At 44.2% G+C, this 26,444-nt stretch overlaps 1 protein-coding gene across 1 annotated transcript; it reads left to right on the top strand.

Moving 5' to 3' along the window:
- Positions 1–25,210, top strand: ZNF329 (zinc finger protein 329). Its single transcript, XM_077130529.1, has 2 exons — positions 1–28; positions 17,059–25,210. Exons 1-2 carry the CDS (start codon positions 7–9, stop codon positions 18,693–18,695), a joined length of 1,659 nt encoding a protein of 552 aa, XP_076986644.1. The 5' UTR covers positions 1–6; the 3' UTR covers positions 18,696–25,210.
- The last annotated feature ends 1,234 nt before the right edge of the window (positions 25,211–26,444 follow it).

Here is a 26,444-nt window from a genome sequence, read left to right on the forward strand (position 1 = left end):
GCTAACATGGCCGTCGCCGGCCGCCCGGGTGAGTGCCGCCGCGCCCCGCAGGTCGTCGGGGCTTCCGCCAGTCCCCCGGAGGGAGGAATGGGAGGGAGGCTGCCCGACCCCGGCCGGAGCCGAAAGCGGCGCGTCCGCGGGCAACCTCCACCGGGCATTGGCCGCCTCGGGCCCGCCGGGCAGGGCCTGCCGTGGGGCGCACCGCGCTCGCGCGTGTGGACACGCGAGCCCGGCGGGGACGGGGCCATGAACAGGAGGGGAGCGTCGGTGGGTTGGCGCGCCGCTGGGTCCTGCCGTGTCAGGGCACGTAGGGGACGGAGACCTGCTCGCTTGGTCTGGGGCCGAGCTGGGTTTGAGGCTGCCCACGGCGTAGGGCAGGTGTCCGACCCCCGCGTCCCCCGATTGTCATCCAGCGTCTGCACGTCAGGCTTTGTTTGGGTTTCCAGAGACGGCTCTTAAGCAGCCGTTTCCACTTTACATTTCTGGGTTCATTTCCTTTGTCCAATTTCCTTCCATCCCAAACATTTTATAATAACTTTCAAACGCCCGGAAAAATTGTGAGAATTGGGCAGGGAACGACCTTATACCCACTCATTACACGTGCAATGTTTCCTGAGTCCCATATGTGTCGCCTGTTAATCATCTACGAGTCCAATTTTTGTGGATACGTTTCAGAGTTGCAGACATCCCTATGCTCTCCCTGTGTCATGAACTTGAGTTCAGTATTGCTTTTTTTATTTTTGAAATGAAATTGCACAAATCTCATTTGTACCATTGGATGAATTTTGACAATTGCAACCCAAACCTTCATCAAAATTTCTGTCAGCCCGAAAAGGATAAGGGTATCCTTTGCCAGTTAAAAAAGTTGGTTGGTTGTCTTTTTTTAGAGACTTGGGCTTGTAAAACAATGTTTTGAATATCAAGCCTTTGTTATTTTTCACAGCAGTAACTTCCATCCTGTTGTTTGTTTCTCTCCCTTCCCATCCACCGTTTTATTTTAAAAAAATTTAAAATCTACAGAAAAGTTGCAGGAGTACTACATTGAGCACCTGTAAAACTTTGATCCAGCTTCTCAAGTGATTAACACTTAGCCACATTAACTTTATGTTTCTCCTCTGCCTGCCCCAAATACACAAACACAAGTTGTCTTTTTATGAGTGTGTATATGAAAATTAGGAATCACAACCTTTTTCCACCTGGAAAGTCAATGAAATGAATATGGGTTTTAGATTAGCCCGTTGCTCTACTCTCACGCTGGTGTGTGAGGATGGCTTTACCACCTTCCAGGTTCCTGGATGCTCCTGAGTCTCTTTGAGACTGTGTTCTTGCTTCAGGTGCACAGGGCTGCTTGGTTGCTGGAACTTTAGGAATGGTCTTGTCTTTGGCAGGGGCAACTCCCAGCTTGTCTTCCCTTCCTTTTTGTTTTGTTAAAGAGTTGTCTTGGATATCGCGGGAGCTTTCCTGTTCCGTGCACAGTTCAAACAAATTTGTCTAGGGGTTGAATTGGGATGGCATTGACGTTACTCTAGTGTTGTGGTTTTTTTTTTTTTTTTTTTTTTTTCACATGGGCAGGCACCGGGAATCAAACCCGGGTCCTTGGGCATGACAGTGGTGTTGTGGTTTTAATGTTGGGACCACTCATCCATGCATCCATGAACCTCCGCTGTTCTTTGAGGTCATCAATAAACTTATAAAGTTGTTGAAAGAACTGCTACTGCAAATAGAAAGAAGAGAGCTTTAATAATAATAATAATAGCAGTCTGCAAGTTGGGCAACATTTAAGTACAAGCAGTTGTTCCAAAGTATTTGGGGGGCACTGGGAATTAATAGTTTCATCAAAAAAGGGGGCAGGGATGGTGATTGTCAGCCGAGTTCTGTGCTAGCGGCTTCGCGTATTGAAACATGGAGGTAGAAGAACTTGTCCAAAACTGATCGGTCAGAACGTAGGCTTCTTTTTCTTGTGCAGTTTCCTGTAAATCTCTGAGCTGTGCATTCCTGGAGTCTGATTTGCTGTCTACCTTGTGCGCCTTCTTTTTCCAGAACCATTTCGTAACCCCAGCGCCTGAAGGTCAATTTAGAGTAAGTTGTTGAAAGTAGCAACACAAAGATATTGCATTAGTTAGTTTTTGTTTTCTATTTTGAATGCTATTTAAAAAAAAAAACATATTCTTATTGGTTATTGCCTTAAGAAGGTTTTGCTTTTGTGAATTTATAGTCATTCATTCAGCAAATAATTATTGGCTACCTACTAAGCAAGCCTTGTGCTGGGTGCCTGGGCTGCATCTGTGAACAGGCAGACCCAGACTCCTGCCCAGGTGATGGTTATGATCCAGGGCGTCCACCAGCCTTATTGAACCTGCCAATTAAAAAAACTTGTATATATTTTTTAATACGAAGTAAAAGATATATAACTAGGAGGTGTGGCACCTTGCAAGCACAGAACCCCCTTCCAAAATTTGGTTTGGCTATTGAGGGTGATGCTGCTGCACGCATCCCAGAAGGGTGTGAAAAGATTTATTACTCACAGCATGAGGCTTTCTGGGGAAAGCAGTGTAGCTTCCCAGCTAGTCCAAAAATGCCTTGAGAGAAGTGTGGAAGGAGATTGGCTCAGCTCTTACCGTGTTCAAGGGTGGGGCTGGGCTTGGGTGGTTTGAACTTCCTCCCAGTGCCAGAGGAGGGGGCTTACCGTCTTGTCCAGATGTGAAGCAGAGCAGTGAGTAGGAAGGCTGTCAGCTGTAAAACATCAGAATGAAGCCTGGATGCTTTATCGTACTTCAGGATCAGATCAGTGAGCTTATCAGTTTTTGTAAAAAAAATGCATCGCTTGAGCAAGCCAAGTAAATGCTGTCACAGATAGCCCACAGAGGTAACAGGAACTGTGTGGAGGGTGACAGACAGCTGAGATTTGGCAGTTACTGATGTTGGGTAACCAGGGCAAATGGGTATTTAGGGCAGTGGGCGTGAGTGGGTCTCTCTGTGGGAGCTGGGGGTAAGACCTGTCCAGGTGAGCACCCCAGAATGGAATTCTGCACAAGCTTAGCACACCCGGTGACACCATTACTTCTTCCACGAAGTCTTAAAGCACCAGAAGGGTGCCAGGTGGGATCTAGTCCAGTGGTTTTGACTCTGAGAGGCGCAAGGCCCTCCTTTTTTTTTGGTAGCAGCTTTTTTGAGATATAATTCACATAGCATATAATTCACCCATTTATACTGTACAATTCAGTGGCTTTTAGTATATTCACAAGGTTATGCTGCTATCACCACAATCAGTTAATCAATTTTAGAACATTTTCATCACACCAGAAAGAAACCCTGTTCCCATTAGCAGTCAAAATACCTCCCCTTCACCCCACAGACGACCAGTAATCTACTTTCTGTCTCTAGATTTGTTGATTCTGGACATTTAATATAAATGGGATCATATAATATGTGGCCTTTTTTTATCTGGCTTCATTCACTAAGCATAATGTTTTCCAGGTTCATCTGTGCTATAGCATATATCACTATTTCATTCCTTTTTCTTTTTTAGCTTGATTTTTTTATTTTTTAATATACATTCTGAAAACCCACCCAAATATACACATCTCCCTGCTGCCCACTAGGGTGGGGCTTTTATCATGCTGAATGTAGGTCACCATACCATCCTCCCCCTACTATTTTTTTTGTTTTTTTTTGTTTGTTGTTTTTTTCTCATAATCTGTCCATATGCTGGATAAAGAGAGTGTCAGTCACTAAATTTCTCACAATCACAGTAATCTTTAAAGCTCTGTAGTTATTTAGTCATCTTCAAGAATTGAGGCTATTGGATTACAGCTCAACAGTTTCAGATATTTCCCTCTAGCTGCTCCAATACACCAAAAGCTGAATAGGGGTTTTCTGTATACTACATATAGTATATAGATATTATATGATCTGTTAACTCTATTTGAAGTCTTTTCAGCCACTGAAACTGTTTATGTTTTAAACGGTAGCAACTGAAAAATCAGGGAACTGAGTTTAAAAAAAGTTTATTCAGCCAGAGGCTACTGGGCCAGGCCTTACAGAAACTTCATTATGTTTGATTTCTCTTCCCCTTTTTAGTCAAGAAGTCTTTTCTGAACCTGAGATGTCAGAGCCAGGCTCATCCCTGGGGTCATGTCCACATAGGGAATTCACTTGCAGAGTTGGCTTAGAAAGAAAGGCCACATCTGAGCAACAGAAGAGGTTTTCTGGGTGGTTCTTAGGCATAATCATAAGTAGACTTAGCTTCTCCTTTGCAGGAGTAAGTTTCATGAGGCAAGCCCCAAGATCAAGGGCCTAACCTGTTGCTTCCTAAGAAACGGAGCTCAAAGGGTATTAAGGAATGACGAGAAAGAAAGGAAAGAAGGAAGAAAGAAAGAAAGACACAGACGGGCTCAGGGGGTCTGAAGCTTAAGTTTACTTCAGACAGACTTCAGACAATTTTATTCTTAACCAGATCCTGGTTATATACTGCAGGATGGTAATAGGCATGCATGCATTTCCTGAGGGAACAAAGTTTTGTCTTTCAGTGTTCTTCCTTTGTACTTAAAATAACCATTTGGGGTAAACAAGTATTCTCTTCCTCCTATACTGTCTTACATAAATCAGATAACATAAAGCAGCTTACTGCTGCCACCACCCTAATGCCATCTACTCCCAAGTAGTTTTGCAGGTCTTATGTTAATCCTATCTCCTACACTAACCCATCAAATTGGCAGTCCCCAGTGAATGTGAGAATATCAGGTCTTCTGCAGGTGGGGAAGTTTAATATTTCTACCTTTACCCCCAGTTCCTTAAGAGAACTTTGCAAATACTTTTTAATCTTCTGCCCAGATTACTCTGGAATGTATCAGAGCATCACAACAACCTGTACCAACCAACAGATCTCACTTCCAGTTCAAGGTTCCATGAAATTATGGTGTTTGATTAAGCTGACCATACATATTCAATTAGCGTGCTCCTGAAAATATAAATGTTGCACCAAGTAAACATCTCTTCCTCTGGTCTCACATAGAAGCTGAAGTTTTTAATACAGTCAGTATCATCCTTTACCCTTAAGTCTGATTTACCGTATTCCTACCCAGATCAGCTTCATTTATCTCTAAATTGAAATCTGATCTCTTTTTCAGCTTCTTTAACAGTTGCTGTATGGGGTAATGCTGATTTTCATAGCTGCAGAACCCTAGCTCTAGTCTAGGTGTCACACAAATTACCTGAAGTTCCAGGAACAACCAGGTTATACACGAAGAGCTCAGCACCTCAGAATTTAGACATGACCATTCTAACTGTGGAATAAATATGCCTTCTGTACAAACTTGCAGTCTATGAAACTTTACACGTGATAATCTGTGCTCTCGAATTCAATTCACAGAGTTTGTACATCATTGTTAATCCACATTAGTGAAGTGTTACAATATTTGTTCTTTTTTTTTTCTTCTGGTTTATTTCAGCCAGCATACTGTCCTCAAGGTTCATTTGCTTAGTTGCATGCCTCACAACATCATTCCTTCTTGCAGCCTCTCAATAGTCCATTGTGTGTAAACACCACAGTCCCCCTTCCATTCCTTGCTCATTTTACCCCTGGGCCACCTCCTTTCATTGGGAATCACATGAACACCTGCACTCTTTCTTAATAGCTAAAGACAAATTACAGATGAACCCAGTATTTAGATTCTGCCCACCTTGAGGTCTTGTCCAAGTGTCATGTGATAAGGATAGTTTTAAACGAATATGATTTAAAATTTCTATTCACAAAATTTTAAACTTAAGTCAAAATGAATAAATCTTCCTTGACTGATGATTTAAGTGCCAGTGATTTTGGCTTTCGTGTTTCTTGTTTTACTTCATTCAGGATAAAGGCAAATCGGGGTAAGTCAGTGCAGCTTTGCAAGGAAGCATTGTTCCTGGCATGTTTATTTCCAGTTCAGACATTTCTAAATGCTCTTCCTTTTGAAACTGATCGGTTCTTTTGCAGATTCAGTAGAGGTCCACATTTCTGGTGGCATTCCTGCTGGTGTGCCTCTGCCAGCTTGACGTCTGAGCCTTATCCAGACCTGTGAGTTTCCATAGTCGATGAGAGTTTTTTTTCTATTTAGGAGATGATTAGCCTCCTCTGCAGTGAGCACATGATATTGGAAGAGCTCTGTGAACTTGAAATCTTCATCTGATGAGACTCAGCTGTCTGCTTTCCCACATTTTCAGCTAGCTCAGTGACTCTCAGCAGGCAGTGTGGGTGCTTCTGAAGCCGGGCCATGCAACAGACGGCTGGGTCCCTGGGGTCATCTGCAGTGCCTGGTGAGGCACGAGCCCTTGATCCTGTTCTGCCCTTAGTAAGAAAGTTCTTCTCTTGGTCAAGGTCCTTACCTCCTTAACTCCAGAAAAGATTTCATCAACCCTTTTCACCAGACTGGAAAAAGCCGCCAGTCGTCTCTTTGGTAGTTTTCCTCCTGACACTGAGGCCTGGATCGTATTGCAGGAAAACATGAAGGTGTGAGCAGGGTGAGAAGAAAGCCACTGAGGAGAGCTCAGGGGAGGATGTAGTCCTCTTAGAGACGTGAGATAGCCAACTTCTGGTCTTGCTTCATACGGGCAGATTCCTCCTTGGTCATAGACCCTTCACAGTTTCTGAATCTTTCCTTGAGAGCAATGACAGGTAGATTTCTTTATGTAGTCCAGATACCAGGACCTTGTCAGATGTGGGATTTGCAAATGTTGGCTTTTTACTCTCTGTTGGTGCCATCCTTGGAAGCACAATTTGCTGATGAAGTCCAATTTATTTATCTTTTGTGGCTTATGCATTTGGTGTAATATCTAAGAAGTCTTTGCCTAATGTAAGGTCACAAAGATTTGCTTTTGTGTTTTAGATATGACCTATTTTAAGTTAATTTTTGTGTAACTCCCTTTTTTTTTGTATGCTGTATGATGAGGTCACATTTCATTCTTTTTCATGTGAGTATCCCATTATTGCAGCACACTTGTTGAATTTTTATTTGTTTAGTTTTTGTTTGTTTGCTAGCTTATTTGTTTTTTGGGGGAGGTACATGGGCCGGGAATTGAACCCCGGTCTCCTGCATGGCAGGCAAGAATTCCACGATTGAACTACCCTTGTAAAAATATCTACTCCCTCAGGTTTTTTTTTTTTAATAATTTTTTTATTAATTATAAAAAAATTACAAGAAAGAAATACAAACATCCTTAATATATGCTCATTCCGTTCTACATATATAATCAGCAACTCACAATATCATCACATAGTTGCATATTCATTATCATGATCGTTTCTTAGAACATTTGCATCAATTCAGAAAAAGAAACAAAAAGACAACAGAAAAACAAAACAAAAACAGAAAAAGAGAAAAAAAATTTACATACCATACCCCTTACCCCTCCCCTTCACTGATCACTAGCATTTCAAACTGAATTCATTTTAACATTTGTTCCCCCTATTATTTATTTTTATTCCATATGTTCTACTCATCTGTTGGCAGGGTAGATAAAAGGAACATCAGACACAAGGTTTTCACAATCACACAGTCACATTGTGAAAGCTATATCATTATACAATCATCATCAAGAAACATGGCTACTGGAACACAGCTCTACATTTTCAGGCAGTTCCCTCCAACCTCTCCATTACATCTTGGATAAGAAGGTGATATCTACTTAATGTGTAAGAATAACCTCCAGGATAACCTCTCGACTCTGTTTGGAATCTCTCAGCCATTGACATTTTGTCTCATTTCACTCTTCCCCCTTTTGGTCGAGAAGGTTTTCTCAATCCCTTGATGCTGAGTCTCAGCTCATTCTAGGATTTCTGTCCCATGTTGCCAGGAAGGTCCACATCCCTGGGAGTCATGTCCCACATAGACAGGGGGAGAGTGGTGAGTTTGCTTGTTGTATTGGTTGGAGACACAGGCCACATCTGAGCAACAAAAGAGGTTCTCTTGGGGGTGACTCTTAGGCCTAATTTTAAGTAGGCTTGACCTATCCTTTGTGGAACAAACCCCAAGACTGGGGGCTCAGCCTTTAGCTTTGGTTGTCCACACTGCTTGTGAGAATATCGTTAATTCAACTTGGGGAGGTTGAATTTTCCCCCGTTCTCACCATTCCCCAAAGGGGGTTTTGCAGAGCCTTTTCCACTCACTGATCAGATCACTCTGGGATTCATCGGGACATTACTCTGGACAAACCAATAAAATTTAATGCCCCACTCAAGGTTCCATATACGTACACTGTTCAACCAAATATCTACATAAGATATATTAGGAGATGTACTGTAGTCAAAATATAAATTTTGTACCAAATAAACATTTTTTGATTTAGTCTCACACATAAGTTGAAATTTTAAAATATTAATTACCATCTATTTTCAGCATTATCATTATACACTCTAGGCACTCCTAGATTATACCATCTCTTTTTTTATTTTATTAAAAAAAATTTTTTTTTTAATTTTACGTGGGCAGGCACTGGGAATCGAACCCAGGTCCTCTGGCGTGGCAGGCAAGCATTCTTGCCTGCTGAGCCACCGTGGCTGGCCCAGATTATACCATCTCATTCTCTACTGTCTATCTTTCTTTCTGATTTCATTTATGCCCCCAGCCCTCCTCCCTCTATCATTCTCACATTCAGCTTCATTCAGTGTTTTAACATAATTGTATTACAGTTAGGTAATATTGTGCTATCCATTTCTGAGTTTTTGTATACAGTCCTGTTGCACAATCTGTATCCCTTCAGCTCCAATTACCCAATATCTTACCCTATTTCTATGTCCTGATGGTCTCTGTTACCAATGGAATATTCCAAGTTCATTCACTGATGTCAGTTCATATCAGTGAGACCATACAGTATTTGTCCTTTCGTTTTTGGCTAATTACACTCAGCATAATGTCCTTGAGGTCCATCCATGTTATTACATACTTCATAACGTTATTCTGTCTTACAGCTGCATGCATAATATTCCATTGTATGTATATGCCACAGTTTGTTTAGCCACTGGTCCGTTGATGGACATTTTGGCTGTTTCCATCTCTTGGTGATTGTAAATAATGCTGCTGTAAACATTGGTGTGCAAATGTCTGTTTGTGTCCTTGCTCTCATGTCCTTTGAGTAGAGACAGCATATAGATGGGTCTTATTTTTTAATCCATTCTGCCAGTCTATGTCTTTTGATTGGGGAGTTTAATCCATTAACAGTTGGTGTTATTACTGCACAGGTAGTACTTTCTTTTACTATTTTGCCTTCTGGATTTTATATGTCATATCTAATTTTCTTTATTTTTACCTTTACTCATAGTCTTCCTTTCTACACTTTTCTCCATACCTCTCCTGTCTTGACATATGTCTCTAATGCTTCCTTTAGTATTTCTTGCAGAGCTGGTCTCTTGGTCACAAATTCTCTCAGTGATTTCTTGTCTGAAAATGTTTTAATTTCTCCCTCATTTTTGAAGGACAGTTTTACTGGATATAGAATTTTTCGTTGGCAGTTTTTCTCTTTTAATAATTAAAATATATCATCCCACTGTCTTCTTGCCTCCATGGTTTCTGCTGAGAGATCTACGCATAGTCTTACTGAGCTTCCCTTGTATGTGATGGTTTGCTTTTCTCTTGCTGCTTTCAAGAGTCTCTCTTTCTCTTTGACCTCTGACATTCTGATTAGTAAATGTCTTGGAGTACGTCTGTTTGGATCTATTCTCTTTGGGGTGTGCTGGACTTCTTGGATCTGTAATTTTAGGTCTTTCATAAGAGTTGGGAAATTTTCAGTGATAATTTCCTCCATTAGTTTTTCTCCTCCTTTTCCCTTCTCTTCTCCTTCTGGGACACCCACAAAACGTATATTTGTGTGCTTCATAGTTTTCCATTTTTTCCCTATATTTTCTTTTTCTTGCTAGATTTCAGATGTTCCATCCTCCAGGTTAGAAATCCTATGTTCTGGCTCTCGAAATCTGCCATTGTAGGTTTCCATTGTTTTTTTAATCTCTTCTACCGTGCCTTTCATTCCCATAAGTTCTGTGATTTGTTTTTTCAGACTTTCGATGTCTTCTTTTTGTTCATTCCTTGCCTTTTTTATATCCTCCCTCAATTCATTGATTTGGTATTTGATGAGATTTTCCATGTCTGTTCGTATATTCTGAATTAATTATTTCAGCTCCTGTATCTCGTTTGAATTGTTGGTTTGTTCCTTTGACTGGGCCATATCTTCAATTTTCCTGGTGTTATTTGTCATTTTTTTGCCAGTGTCTAGGCATTTAATTACCTTAATTAGTTTATTCTGGAGGTTGCTTGCACTTTTTTTACCTAGGGTTTTCTTGCTAGAGGAATTTGTTGTCTATTTGTTCTTTGACGTTCGATTCAGCTTTATGTGGACCTCTAGCTTAAGTTTTGTTTAACAGAGGAGAATTTTTCAGTTCTTGTTTTCTTGTTTCTTGCCCTGCTTGTGTGGTCCCCGGCCACACTTAGGAGGGTCTACATAGGTATTATAGACCACAGCTGGATTTTCCCAGACCAAACTGGCCTCCTATCAGGACAAAGAGTCACCTGCATAGGTTTTCTCTGAGGGTGAGACCTAGCAGGTTGAAAGCCTTTCCTGTGAAGTCTCTGGACTCTGTTTTTCTTGTCCTGCCCAGTATGTGGCAGTTGTCTGCCTGCAGGTCCCACCAGCATAAGATGATTCAGTACCTTTAACTTTGGCTGGGAGCGTGTTGGAGACAGAGGAGAGGTTGTAGGCTGGTTTTAATGGCTTCAAATTACCAAGCCCTGGTGTCTGAATTCTTTGTCTACTCCCTCAGTTTTTAACCAATAATTTATAATGTCCCTTTTATCTATTCCTCCTGAAAAGGGATTTTATACTTAACGTTAAATATCCATATAATTAAAAATATATAAGAATCTGGGTGTAATGTAAAGAATTGGTAGAAAGAAAATATTCATAATAAAACTACATCTTTCCACATTTGGATGCTTGGGCACAGCTAACCTAGAAGCACGGCGAAGCTGCCAGACACTGGAGACGCTTAGGTTTGGATTAAGTGAAGTAGGGCAGTCGGGTAGGGGAGGATTCTGCAGTACAGTGAGCAGTGGGGTGAGGGAATGGATGGAGAGCATGGAGCAGGCTCACAAGGAGAGAGTTGGCCTTGGTGGAAGCAGGTTCTGAGCACTTACATAGTGAGGCAGCTTGGCTGTTTGCATGAGCTGTGTCCATCCATGGGTGGAGGGTCAGTCACTCGCTGCTGTGGCCTGGTACGGCACTGGGACAGTGTTGCACAGAGCACATTTTCCAGGTTCCAAGTCCCTGCATGCGTGGGGCAGCAGTCTGTAAAAAGCCTGGACCGCTCCTCCGGCGGTGGCGATGGAGGACCAGTAGGGGAGACTCAGTGATGCCGGGAACCAGAGAAGAGGTATGGTGGGTGTCTGGGGCTGCGTACACAGGAAAACTGGGAAGAAACAACCCCAAAAATACGGGAACAGCGTCAATGTGGAGTTTTCACAGTATAACATCTTACCATTCTGCTGCTAAAGATGTATAACCTTGTAGGTGGGCAATATGAGGTTTTTAAAAAGAAAGAATGAAAATCAGTCAGATTCCTGCACTGAATGCCTGGGTTTAACCCTGTTTTGCCTAAGTCTGTCCTAATGTCCTCCTACGTGCTGTCGTCATTTGTTATTTTTGCAGTAACCTCGTTGGCACCCAGACCTCAGTCAGCTGAGGGTCTTTTTAAAGTGGCTGTTGTGTATTGAGGAGAGAGAATGTAGAGAGGGGCTGAGTCCCTGAATTGTGGGCAGTACTGTAAGTGCCTTTATGCTTCCTTCTCCCGAGCAGACCTTGCAGCGCATTTACGTCATTCTGTTCTGAGGTTCCCCAGGCCAGTGGGCAGCGTGTGGGGAGTTCTCAAGTATGGCACCAATCCAGCCCCCAGCCCGGGCCTGTCGGATATTAGCCCTGCCCCCTGCCCCCACCCCACAATCTCTGTAACGCTCAGCACTTCAGATTCTACGGCCTCAAGGATAGAGTAGAGGAGGAGGAGGCCCGCCAGGGCGAGAGCCACTGCTCAGGCCGAGGGATACTTGCCCTGGACAGAGCCTGGGCTGGTCTGGAATGCTTCACTATGGGTGGGGTATGTAGTTGGGGCGCTGGTGGGTGTATCAGTGCTTTGTGCTGGGTGAGAACCACTCCCAGACCTAGTGGAAGTATGTAGAATCTCACAGTTCTTGAGCATCCGGGATCCAGAAGAGGCTTAGCCGAGCAGTGCTTCCTTGGGGTCTGCCACGTGGCGCAGGTTGTCAGCAGTGTCCCCCGTCTGAGGGGCTGCTGCGCCCTCACCCAAGCTCACTCACATGGCATCGGGAGGAGGCTTTGGTTCGTTGCCGTGTGGGTCGTGGCAGCTGGCTTCCTCCAGAGTGAGAGAGCTGAGAGGAGAGGGCAAGCAAGAACTCCTGAAAAGAAAGCCGCAGCCTTTGTGTGGTCTGGCTGTGGAGGAAGCGCCTGTAGCTCTCACCCTCTGTTCATCGGAGGGAAGTTTCCGAGCCCAGGCCACCCTGGGCTGGGAGTGCCACAGGTGGGTCCCCTGGCACCTCAGAGCCTGCCACATAGGCGGACAGCTGAAAGCAGCTTAAAACGTTGGTAGCTCCTGCAAGACACTATATTGCTCATAAATCAGTCACAAATTCTTGGTTTTCAAAACATCCTCCTTGCTTGTGTGTCACATTTTATTTTGTATTCGTACATACACATATTCTCCTGTCTGGAATTCAGAAATTTTTATTTATTTTTTGATGGTCCCAGTCCCATGGCTTGCGGCATCCAAAAAGAATTTATACTTATGATACTCAGGCAGATGCTTGGAGATTTTCAAAATGAAAACCAGACCTTCTGGCTCTCGGTGTAGCTCTGCATGGTGCACTCAGCTTAAGCATATTTTAAAGTACAGAAAATAATGGGAATAATGATCAGAAACATGGTATTCTCACCACCTAGATACCCGATGTCTGCCATATTACCTTTAGGTCTTATTTATTTGTTTGTTTGTTTAAGCTTTATCAAGGTATAATTCCTATACCATGCAATTCATCCATGCAAAGTGGCTTTATTATATTCACAAGAGTTGTGCCACCATCACCACTTTCTAATTCCAGAGCACTTTCTTCTCCCCAAAAAGAAACCCTGTGCCCGTTAAAAGTCAATCCCCATTGTGCTTATCAGCCATTTATTTGTATGTTTTCTTTGGAGAAATGTCTATTCAGATTCTTTGCCCACTTTTAAAATTGAGTTATTTGTTTTTTTATTATTGAATTGTAAGTACTGTATACCAGTCCCTTATCAGATAAGTGATGTGCAAATATTTTCTCCCATTCTGTATGTTGTCTTTCCACTTTCTGGTGGTGTGCCAAGCTTCTTTTAGTGAGGGAAGCATCTGCTATAAATGAAGTGGCTGTCCCTTCACTCCTTCAGACTGTTCGTCTACTCTTGAGGCAGTCATGTGCACAGCTCTGGTGGGTATCCTGCCTGGGCATTTTTATATTTTTGCGTCCAGAATATTTTTTGGGTATTTAGAATTTCTCCAAGTGGTATCATTCTGTATATATCAGATTTTCCTTTTAGCTACTGCATTTATTCCATTGTGTCAATAGACAACATTTTTATCCACCAATTCTGCTCACAGGCCTTTCAGCTGCTTCTTATCATCACCATTAAAGGCTGCATGGGGGTCACTCCTTCATACTTGTATCCTTATACTGGGACTGAGAGTTTCTTGAGAATATAAACTGAGGAGTGACATTTCTGGGGCACTCTGCACTCGCCTTCCACAGAGTCATGCTCTGACTAGAGCATGACCAGAGGGCCTAGAGTCATCTCCCCTCAGCGTGGGGTGGGGACCCCAAGAGCAAGAGCAGGCATCCTTGTCTCACTTCTCATCTTAGGGGGGATGCATTTGGGAGGTTTTCTTAGATGTCTTTTATTAAGTTGAGAAAGTTCCCTTTTTTCACTATTTTTCTGAGTGTTTTTATCCTGAAATGGTGTTTGATTTTGTCAGATCATTTTTCTGCTTCTCTTGGACAATACTTGGTTAGTTGACCTTTATTTCTATTAACGGAGATCGCATATTTCTCATATGTTGAACCAGCCTTGCAATCCTGGGATAAAACCACTTGGTCATGGTATAGAATCTTTTTATATGTTGCTGGATTCATTTCCTAGTATTTTGCTGAGAAATTTGCATCTGTGTTCATTAAGGATATTGGTTTATAGTTGTCCTTTCCTGTGATGGCTTTGTTTGGTTTGGTGTCATCAGGGTAATCTGACCCTGTGAGTTGGAAGCATGCTATTCTCTAGGAGAGATTGTCGAGAATTCATGATATTTTTTCTTTAAATGTTTCACAGAATTCACCAGTGAAGCCATCTGACCTGGGTTTTTCTTTGTGAGATTAATTTTTTCTTACACCACTACTTCTGGTGACATACTTCTTGTGGCCTCTCCAAGTGCTGCACACCCTTTCACAGAGCATTCATACCCTGCTTCCCTGTGAAAGCGTTCCTTGTCTGTTCCAGGAATGTTTTCCTCATCAGTGAGCCATGCCCTCTGGACATGAGGACGTCTTTCCCATCAATGCTCTTTACTGAGCCAAGACTTCATAATCATTAAAACATGAGCAAGCAAGCTACAGATTCACAAGCTTCATGTGTCAGCTTGTTCATCAACAAGAGTCACTCAGGTACCTGCTGAGGAGAGCTAATTGCTGTGTGAGAAGCAGTCACCATTTTACCAGGGCAAAGGTTGAAGTTAAAGGGTGATGCATTGTCCAAAGAAGCATGTGCATTCAGCTCAGAGAATACCTACCTGTGAGGGTTTTGCAGTGGTGAGAACAGCCTTTGCTGCTTGTACATTGTTCACCTCCTCTGAGCCTTAGTTTATTTGTGTATAAATGAGAAGAATTATAGTTTCTCAGTCAGTGGTACTATGGAATTCTATATGAATAGGCAGCTAACTGGTGTCTGTGCCAAGGAAATGCTTGGTCCAAGTTAGGTATTATCATTACAACCATTAGCACAGTTAACCAAAACAGTGAGTCAGTGAAGGCCATGTGGAACTAAGAGATGGCTAAGCAGACCGAAAACTGTAATGAGGCCTTAGTTGAGGGGGGTAGAGCTGAAGCATCAAAGTTATTTAGTATTTCCATAATCTAAGTGGTTTTCACCTTTTCCCATTTGAAAATCTCTCCCTTCTGCAACTTTCCTCATTACAATTCATTTTCTGTTATCAGCTGTTCTTTCAGGAGGGCTTATCCAAATTTAAAGATGACAAGTACAGCGATTTGAAGTCTCCATTGTTGGAATTCTGAAACTGCATCCTGAGGGGTACTACCCCACTGTAGAAATCAGCGGCCAGTGAGAATGGGAACAGAGAACAGGGAGGAAGACTTCCTAAAGATGGGAAAGGAATGTGCACGTGACAGTTGGATCCCTGGTCTGGTTGGTCAAGAGTGGACCATCAAACTAGATTGCCAGAGGATGTCAGATCACTTTGCCAACCTCAGGACTGTGAATAGACTCTAGGAGGCACTGAGAGTTGGAATCTTGAGCCAAGAATGGTCTTTACTGTAGTGGACATGGGTGGTGGCAGGACAGAAGTGTTTGTGTGTAGCCTGGAGAAATGAAGAGAAGGGAGGAGGGAGAAGAATGGTGTTCTGGTCCTGAGGATGAGCTCCTGGTATCTTAGATCCCTTTGGTGATTAGATATCACTAGCTTAACATTATGAAGTTAAAAGAGTGGGACGGTGGTGTGCCAAAGATGGATAACAGTGATGATACTAGCAGCTGTTTATGGAATGCCGTTCATCTCCTAGCCTTGGAGCCCATCTCAGAATCTTATTATCATCATAACCCTGCAGGGAAGTCATTGGCATATCTGGAACTCTGAATAAGAACTTTCATAACACCAAGCCTTGCTGTGTCCCATCCATGAAGGCAGACCTCTGACCACAGAGTGGGGACAAGGACTGTTTTATTCAGTGCCAGCATAATTATGGTGTGAAACAGGGATTTAGAAAGGTGGACTGATTGTCATTGTGAGCAGTGGATAATGCACTCAAGAACATGATTGCTGAGATGGTGTTCCAGTGTGAGTGAAGACATCTGGTTCCTGGTCTCCCACATCTCAAGCCAATCATTTTGGTGATATTTCCCTCAAATATTGTTCCTCCTTTTTATTTTCTAACTCTCCTTTTTGGGCCAGACATCTTACTTGGCCAGACATCATAATTGAACTTAATTGGACTCAATCTCTGGCAGAATGAAGATGTTATGTGGCTCTTTTTTAATCTGTTCTTGGCTCCATCCCTCTCTCACACTTTATATGGTCCTGTACAGATTTGATTTTGTAAAATTAAAAAAAAAAAAAAGAAATATATGCACCCATATACCAGGCCAATCATCATTTTCCATTCCTTTTACCATAATAGCTGTGCCAGCTTGAGTCTCTTGTGGACCCCGAAACAGCCATGCCCTTTAATCTTCATTCAATATTGCTGGGTGGTAGCTTTTTGATTGTCCCCATGGAGATGTGACCCACCCATTCGTGCATGGTAACTTTTGATTATATGGGTTCCATGGAGATGTCCCACCTATTCAAGGTGGGGTTCCTTACTGGAGCCCTTTAAGAAGGAACCATTTTGGAAAGAGCCACGAGAGCCCATGAAGTCAGAGACCTTTGGAGATGAAGAAGGAAAACGCCCCTGGGGGAGCTTCATGATACGAGGAGCCTGGAGAGAAAGCTAGCAGAGTCGCCATGTTCACCATGTGCCTTTCCTGTTGAGAGAAAAAATCTGAACTTCATCAACCTTTCATGAGTGAAGGTAACTTCTTGTTGGTGCTTTAATTTGGACATTTTTATAGACTTGCTTTAATCAAAACATTTTCATGGCCTCAGAACTGCAAGCTTGCAACTTAATAAATTTCCCCCTTTTCAAAGCTGTTCCATTTCTGGTATATTGCATTCTGGCAGCTAGCAAACTATAGCAATAGCTTATTGTACTTAAGTACTTTTTTTCTTCCTTTTATTTTCAGCTTGGGGCACAAGACTGGAAATGACAGCTCAGAATATTCCTGAAGAAGAATTATCCTGTGATATGGAAATGGAAGAATTTATGAGAAAGGGTTCCCTTTTCTCCCCTGTGGGCAATGACTGGGACTCTGAGAAGTGGGAGGGACATTTGAAGCAGACAGTTGTAGTGCAGGAGAAGCCAAGCACTCAGGAAACAATTTGTGAATATCCTGAAATTGTGGAGCATTTGAGTGTGAGCTCAGACCTTCCACCATCTCAGAGAGTTCCCACGACAAATGGTTTTTATATACACAACTCAGATGTTAAAAGTTTGGATTGTAACCCAGTCTTACACAATTGTCAGATAAGCTATGCAGCTAAGAGAACTGGTGAAAATAAGGCCTGTGGAAAAGCCTTCAGCCATTCCACAGAAGTTGCTCAACTTGGAAGAAATCAGATGAGTGAAAAGTCCTATAAATATTCTGAAAATGTTAAATCTTTCAACCATTTTACTTCCCTTGGAGAACAAAAAATAATGAAAAGAGGCAAGAAACTGTATGAAGGTAAGGACTTTGGGGACATCTTTACCATAAGTTCATCTCTTGATGAAAACGGGAGAAGTCACTCTGGAGAGAAACCATATAAATGTACTGAATGTGGCAAATGCTTCAAACGGAACTCTTTTCTTGTTTTACATCATCGAACTCACACTGGAGAGAAACCTTACACTTGTAATGAGTGTGGAAAATCCTTCTCCAAGAATTATAACCTAATTGTGCATCAGAGAATCCATACTGGAGAGAAACCCTATAAATGCAATAAATGTGGGAAAGCCTTTAGTGATGGGTCAGCTCTGACACAACACCAGAGAATTCACACTGGGGAGAAACCTTATGAATGTTTAGAATGTGGAAAAACCTTCAACAGAAATTCATCTCTTGTTTTGCATCAAAGAACTCATACAGGTGAAAAACCATATAGATGCAATGAATGTGGGAAACCTTTCACTGACATCTCGCACCTCACTGTGCATCTCAGAATCCATACTGGGGAGAAACCCTATGAGTGTAGCAAATGTGGAAAGGCCTTCCGAGATGGCTCATACCTCACCCAGCATGAGAGGACTCACACTGATGAGAAGCCCTTTGAATGCACAGAGTGTGGAAAATCCTTTAACCGCAACTCTCACCTCATTGTGCATCAAAAAATCCATTCTGGAGAGAAACCCTATGAATGTAAAGAGTGTGGAAAAACTTTCATTGAGAGCGCGTACCTCATCAGGCACCAGAGGATTCATACTGGTGAGAAGCCCTATGGTTGCAACCAGTGTCAGAAACTTTTCAGAAACATTGCTGGCCTTATCCGACATCAAAGAACTCATACTGGTGAGAAGCCCTATGAATGTAATCAGTGTGGCAAAGCTTTTAGAGATAGCTCCTGTCTGACCAAGCATCAGAGAATTCACACTAAAGAGACACCATACCAATGTACAGAATGTGGAAAGTCCTTCAAGCAGAACTGTCACCTGGTAGTACACCAGAGACTTCATAGCAGGGACAGTCCCAGCCAGTGTCCACAGTGTGGGAAAACATTCAGGAGGAACTCATCTCTCATCAGACATCAAAGAACACACACTGGAGAGAAACCTGTGGAAACCTAATGAACATTGGCCATACTCTCCTGACTTGTTTTCAGAAACGTACATGAAGGATGCATGTCTTCAGGTTTAACCCCTCTCTGCCCAGTAGAAAAGAAGTCCTTCAGTTGTCTGGTGAATTGGTGAATGCAAGACATTGCTTAGCAACATTATTAAATCTATACATTAGGGAATCCCTGGGGAGAACATAGGGTGGTAATAAATGTGGGAAAGACTTCAGGGATGATTCAGCCTATATAAACATGATAGTGTGCACACTGAAATAAAACCTGAGAACATGAGGAAGATGCTTCTTTGGAGACACCCATCCACTTCTGCATCCAAGTGCTTAGACTGTTAAAAAAAAACAAAAACACCTGTGAATGTTTTTAATAATTGGTATTTGGTATGAAGAATCCTTTAACAGGGAGTTTCCATCTTATTGTACAGAAGCAAACTCTTTCTAGAGCCTAACCTTGTGAATGAAGTTGGGTGAGAGAAACTTTTGGCAAGAATTCTTTCATGTCTTTTCTCTATCAGTGAAAGCTTACCAATGAGAGATTCCACAGCAATCACAGAAACAGATTTTGTTGTTTGAATGTATTTCTGGACAAAGTGTCTCCCTGTGTTAATAGTCCTGCCAGAATGCTAAGGATTCATTTCAGAAGGGGCAGGTGAACAAGGAAGTTGCTTGTGAATAACCAGTGAAGCCATCCCTTTTAAGAAATGGCTAAAACAGTTTTGCACTAAGATAGAAAGGACTGCTGCCAAGAATGTAACGTGTTACTTTAGTTGTTGAAAGAAAAATCAAGTCATTGTTTACATTATCATCCCCTCCCCCCACCTTTGTTGTTCATTTAGGATGCTTCCTACCAAGTTTTTTGGTGTGGGTACTCTGAACCATAATTACAAAAACTTTGTTGCCACATTGAAAATACTTTATATAATAGGGCAAGCAACAAAAAGAGGGCACAAAATGCAAATTTTGCTTATCATTCCAGGCATGTAAAGATGTGTTCACATATGCGCATAGAACAGAAGTGGGGATGGAGAAATGAACATGGTGGTTTTCTTAGCCATCTGGAATTGTAAGTGATCTTTTCTCTCTTTTAGAAATCATACATTATTGCCACAATAATTTGATAATGAATAAAAAAATAAAGCCAAAAAGAGGTAAAATTTGGGTTTTTTGGACCCCCTTGACCAGTTGGGTAAGATCAGGGCCACAGGGCACTTGTCAAGGTGAATGGGGTCAAGAAAGATCAGAGTACCCCAGGACCCAGGGCATGAGAATAGTTTCCTCCCTTGGGATTTGGATTGTTTGGGGTATAATAGTGAGGAGAGGGTGGGTCTAATGGAATGGGGAGCATTAGTCTTACCATGTAGTCTATTCTAAGCAATGTTGGCCAAAAGAATGTTGTTGAATGAGTTTGTCCACCCTACTAAATCCATGCCTCCCCAACTTTATCCCTCTCTGGACATGGTCTGATCTCCGCCTGAATCTGCAAGCCAGAAGGAAGGAGGGAGGTAGAGGAAGGGGGGATGAGAAAGAAGATGGCATAGTTTGGGGTTGTCGTGACTGGCTGTGGGGTGGTGTGACAGCCATCTAGTGGGTAGAGTCCAGGGACGCCGCTAAACATCCTACAGTCACAGAGCAGCCCAAGAACAAGAATTGTGTGGGCCAAGATGTCAGTAGGGCTGAGGTAGAAATGTATGCATTTCTTTTTGTGTGTGTGTGCATCGTCCAGGAATCAAACCCTGGTCTCTCACATGGAATGTGAGCATCCCACCAATGAACCACTGTGCACCCTTGTCCAACTGTTAAAAGAAGAAACCCCACTGTTCAAAAAAATCTCACATTCCAAGGATATGTGTACTTATTTATAAATTACGGATTTATGCCTCTGTACTAATATGTATATCATAAGATAGACACATACGTGGACTGCCTAGCACACACCGGGGCAGGGCTGGGCACTCCAGTTTGGTAATCACTGCTCTCAAGGAAAACACGCTTGTTTCCTGGTGTGAACACTGGCCAGTGTCCATATCTCTTGGTTCACCTTTCAGCCTCCAGGGCAGGGCGTCATCTCCAGACCAGCTGCAGCCGGAGGGGAAGTACTCCAAAAAGAACAAGTCCATGTAATTTGGTGTGAATTGGTTTCACCCTTGTTCCTTCTCTTCTAATAGTTTTCTCACATGAGCTGGAATCACTTTTAGTGAAAAGAATTAAATCACAGAGGGTGGAAAACCCTGAGTGAAGAGAACGCTGAGATGTGGGCTGGGTGCAAGATGGCTTCCATAGCAGTTGGCCTGACCGTTGGCAGTGGGAGACCTTGGGATGACTGGGGCACAGTTGGGGAGGTGTCCCCACGAATCACATCAGCCCTTAGGAGCAAAGTGCTCTCCCCTGCTTGAGTCAGAGCTGTAGGAAGAGGAAGTAGAGCAAGTCAGAGCCCGGGAAGGACTTAGTGTGCCATTGCCGACCTTGGCAACAGAGGGACTGCGTGTAAGAGAATGGGGCCACTTCTAGAATTTCAGAATGGCACTAGCTGATGCCAGCGAGAAAATGGGACCCCAGTCTTACAGCTGCACAGAAAAATTCTGCCTAACAACCCCAAGGAGCCAGGAAGCAGATTCTCCCTCAGAGCCTCCAGAAAAGCTCCCAGGTATCTGCCACTTTGATCATTACCCCAGAACTGTGAGGTAGTAAGTGTGTGTTGTTGTTTTAAGTCAATAAGTTTGGTGATCTGTTATGGCAATAATAGAAAGATTACAAAAATTAAAGAGCATTCTTGCCTGCTCTTTCCCTCTTCTGGGAACTTAGTGCTCTTGTTGAGGGTGCTTCTTTCTGAGATTCCAGCAGGGCCTCTACCAGCTAACATGCTTTTGTACAAATTAGAAAAATGGGTCATTTGGGGCTGTGCCAAAGGAAAACTCCACTCTCAGCTGCACTTGTTTTGGAGGCACCAAGACCAAGTGCTGGGCTCTATCCACACCAGTAACAGCTAAAGTGTGAGAGTCCCCCAGACTGTGAGAGACTTGGCATGCTGACCCTTACCAGCTGCAGTAGATTGAATTATTTACCCCCTCAGAGGATGTTCTTGATCTGCATTCCTGTGGGTGCTAACCCATTTGTAAATACAACCCCATGAAAACGTTAATTTAGTTAACACCCTGAATTAGGGTGGGTCTTAATCCACCATAAGTGGAGACCTTTTCAAGAGAAGAAACCAGAAGCCAGAAATCAGACGGCTCCAGGGAGAAGCTGGAAATCAGTGGACACTGGAAGAGAGAATGCCACCTGACAGAAGGCAGAGCTGCAAAGAACCCCAAAGACCGCAGCAGCAGCACCAGAGCACCACTGACTAGAGGGGAAAGCATGCTCTGCAAGTGCTTTGATTTGGGGCATCTAGCCTTCCAAACAGTGAGCTAATAAATACTTGTTGTTATAAGCCAACATGTGGCGTGGTATTTGTCATAGCATCCTGACAAGCCAAGACAGGCTCTGCCTGACATGTTAAATTACCATGTACCCAGTAATTCCACTCCCATGTACATGTCCAAAAGAACTGAAAACAGACTCAACCAGCTACGTGTATAGCGGTGTGCATAGCATCATTCACAAGACCCTCGGTGTGGGAGCATCAGAACTATCACAGGGGAGAAACAAAATGTGTTGGGGATCGAATCATGTACTCCCACGAGAGACATGTCGAAGTCTTAATTCACGTACTGTGGGCATGAACCCTTTTGTGAGTAGGTCTTAGAAGGTACTGTTACTAGCTGAACTTTAGTCTCATTTGTGAGATGATCTTCAGAGGTCCACTTGGATGAGGCCAAGCTAAATCAGGGCGGTTCTTGATCTGTAAGACTTGGCCTTAGAAGTATGCAAGGATGTTCACATCAGAAGAAGCCAAAAGTGGAACAACGCAGGAGGAGATGTGATGGAGCAGAGGTGCAGGCTACAGAATTGAGGGGTGCAGCAGGCCACCGACAGGAAGCCATCGACTAGGAGGAAGCCTGGCCTGTGGAGACCTCAGTTTGGGATTTCTGGCTCAAAACCGTTACGACAATAAATTCTCGTTGTTAAAGCCAGACCACTGCGTAGTCTTTGTCATGGAACCCTAGCAAACTAGGACAGATGGTTATTATCCAACCATAAAGAGCAGCGACGTTGTGACACAGATGAAGCTAAAGACATCACGGGTGAAATAAGCCAGACACAAAAGAACAAAGATTTGATTTCACTTACCTGAAATGTGGACAATGTGCAAAACTCAAAGAGAGGAAAGTAGATTACTGATTACTGCAGTCAAAGGTGGATGGAATTACTCTTAAATGGGTGTCGTGGTTGTTTGGGGTGATGAAAAAATTGACTAATGAATGCGGTGATTGTAGCACAGCATTGTGGATATAAATACCATTACACTGTTTACTGGAAAGTGCTTAAAATGGGCAATTCTACATTGTATATATGTTGCCACAATAAAAATTAAATTTAAAAAAAAGTGAGGAAGGAAGGTCAGAGAGGCGATGTGACTGAGAGCAGAGATTGGAGGGGTGGCCTCTGGAGGTCGTGAGAGTGGCCACGAGCCTAGGAATACAGGCCAAATCGGTGCCAGGGAAGGCTGGAAACAGGCCTCTCCAGGGCTGTAAGAAAATAAACGTGTTGTTTCCAGCCACTCAGCTTGCAGTGATGTTACAGCAGCCATAAGAAACTAACAATACCTTCCTTTCTAATTCTTTCAAACATCTGACCTCCCTCGGTGAAGTACTCAGTGTGTGTTCCCTTTCCTGGCAATGTAATAAATTCAACTTTTTAGGAACAAATAAACAAATATCCTGCAGCCCTCTAGTGGTCTGGTTCTTGAGAGTGTACACAGATTGTCTCTGCTGGTGCCCACACAGCCCTGAGTCCTAGAACTAGTCCGGAGCACTGTCTTATCAGTGACCAGCCAGTGGTGAGTCTCAGAGAAGTAAAGGAAGAGACCCCCCCCACCCACCTCTGCCTGCTGTGGTTAGCCGAGGGAAAGGTGTTTTTCACATAAAGAACTCCACAGACCAAAAATGTACATGAAAACTCCAGATGTGCTCTCATGCCCAGTATGGAAATGTGTAGGTATGTTTGCAACTCGCCACCATGTTTTCAGCCTCTGTTAATACAGATCCTTCTGTGGATGGCTCATTTGTACAAAGGAGTCCTGTGAAGACTCCTCAACTTAAGTGTTTTTCCAGTCAGGCTTACTGAGTGTGATTCACTAACAGAATTCACCTCTCTAATGCATAATGCCTGAAGTTTGACAAACGCACCGTTGGTGTGATCACCGCCATGGTCAAGACGTGGGTTACTCCCAGCAAACCCCGAGAGTGCCCTGGGCCCTGGTGGGGGCCTCTCCTCACCTCGGCCGCAGGTGCTGCTGATGGAGCCTCTCCTCTACATTTCTGCCTTTTCCAACATGTCATATACATTGGATTATACAGTATGTGCCCATTTGAATCTAGTTTTATTCACTCAGCATAATGCATTTGAGGTTCATCATGTAAGTTTTACATGTTTCAGTAGTTTTTTCCTTCTTATTGCTGATGCAATAAGAATATTCCGTAGTATGATGTGCCACAGTTTGTTCATTCATTCCCCGTTGAAGGGCATTTAGGTTTTCACAATTAGGAATAGAATTGCTATAAACATTCATAGGGAGGTTTTCTGGTGAAATATGAAAGACAAAATGCACTGGACAATTAAGGTGATGTGTTTACTCAGCCTGCTGCAATAGGGTGACCATTAATGCAGAGCATTTCAAGGAAAGGCAAGGAAGTCTGGGGTCTTAGATTAAACAAGGGAGTCATCTACAGGCGGCGTGGGCGGCTCAGAGCAGGATGGCTTAATGAGGAAGAGGAGGTGGGTCTCATCTAGGAATAGGTGAGAGCAGGGAGGCCCAGTTTCCCACCTCCTGGAACAAAAGGTTGGAGCTTTTTGGGAGCTGCTTTCCAGGAGCACAGGTCTCAGAGTTCAACTTTGTACATAAGTATTCATTTCCTTGAGTCAATGCCAGTAAGTGGGATTGCCGCATCCCACAGCAAATCTATGGATGACGTTTTAAGAAGTCACCAAGCTCCTTTTCCAGGGTGGCTGGACCACCTTGCTTTCCCACCAGCAATGACTCCTGCCACTGTGCTTCCTCAGCGCTTGGCATTGTCAGTTTTTATTAACTGTTTTGATAGGTGTTTAATGACTATTAGGTAAATGTAAACTCCAAAAAGACAGTAATTCTCATGGGTTGTTTTGTCCAATTAGCTTAATTTTTATGCTTTGGTAACAAAGGATGGCAAAAACTCAGGGGCTTATGACACCAGGTTACATGTCCTTTGCAGCTCAGCTGCAGCCCTGCCGGATAGCGCCTTCTCTCCAGGACCTGGTCCTGGAGCAGCCTCTCTCTACAGGGGGACCCTGCTGGCCTCACAGTGGTTCCAAAAGCCTCTGCTTGGAAGCATCACCTCAGACTTCCACTTGGCTTTCAGTAGGCAAAGCAAGTCCATGACTAAGCCGGAAGTCATGAGGGCAGGGTTGTGCTCCTCAGAGAGAGGCAGTGGATGGTTTCAGTAATAATACAGATTACTGCAGCTGTCACAATTTTGGGGGGGGCCTGTTAGTTTTAATTGATAGAGCCATTTTAATTGACGCGCTGTATTCCTATGAGGTAAAAATATTTGTAGGCATTCTAGATCAAATTGACGTTGATATAGCTTCCACTTTCATGGAAGTATTTCTAAAAGCGTGATTCTGTTTAATGCATTTTTTAGTACTAGGAGTAACAGCGTGTTCGTGTTATTTATGTGATCCTGAGCATGATCCCAGCCTGCCTAGGACTGACGCGCGGTCCAGGCGGAACCCGAGGGCACCTTGCCTGCCACTGGGAGCTGGGGGGGCGGGGGAGGGCGGGGTGGGGGGGGCAGCCCCTGTCCCCGCCTCCGTCCGCCCTCCAGGCGTAATGAGACAGCAGATGAGCTGGCAGTGGCTGGGGCCTGTGGGACACGAATACCCGCCACTGATTAGTCCGACCGAACTCAAACCAGGTTATCCCAGCAGGTGCCATCAGGGCATGGGTGGGGCCGGGAGGAAGAGGCGAGAAAGGCTGAGAGGACGGCGGCCGGGGGTCAGCGGGTCGGTGTGGAGCAGGCCCCGGCGCGGCAGCCCAGCGCCCCTGGGCCCCGTCGGGTCCCTCGGCAGAGGAAGCCTGACTCCGGCGGAGGGGGCCGGGCGAGGGCGAAGCAGCCCCAACAGCGGGCCGGGCCGGGAGCTGACCCCCGGCTGCTGCGGCTCGGCTGCCGGCCTGAGGGGACGCTCCGGCCTCGCTGCCCCTGGGCAGGCGCTATTGCAGGCTCCGTCCCGGGGGTGCGGCCCCTGCACGGCTGCTGCGGGACGCGGAGAGTCTTCTCCGCAGGGTCCCCGGCGCTCGGCTGGGGCGGGGGGCGCCGGGAGCCGCCGAGCAGGCCCGAAGACACGCCACGCGCGCCCGTGGGGGCGGGGCAGGGGCGGGCCCCCTTCCTTGGGTCAGGCGTCAGCGGGGACTAGACGGGCACGCGACGCCCCCGACGCCCCCCGGGCCGCCTCGCCTGAACCGCGCGCAAGCGCAAAGCCAGGGGCGCGCGGCCACGGAGGAGCCGGTGCGGGGTGGGTCCCGCGGGCTCGCGGGCCCTGGGTGTCGGCAGAGAACCGGTCCCGGGGCGCTGGGCTCAGCCGCACCTCCGGCGCGTGACCTGGCTGGGCGG

This window comes from Tamandua tetradactyla, chromosome 16, assembly GCF_023851605.1.
Source record: "Tamandua tetradactyla isolate mTamTet1 chromosome 16, mTamTet1.pri, whole genome shotgun sequence".
NCBI classification, from domain to species: Eukaryota; Metazoa; Chordata; class Mammalia; order Pilosa; family Myrmecophagidae; genus Tamandua; species Tamandua tetradactyla.

Excerpts from the sequence above, each read along its gene's own strand:
- ZNF329 (XM_077130529.1), top strand. The coding sequence starts at position 7 with ATGGCCGTCGCCGGCCGCCCGG. Across the intron at positions 29-17,058 it reads GGCCGTCGCCGGCCGCCCGG|CTTGGGGCACAAGACTGGAA; the intron begins GTGAGTGCCGCC and ends TTTTATTTTCAG.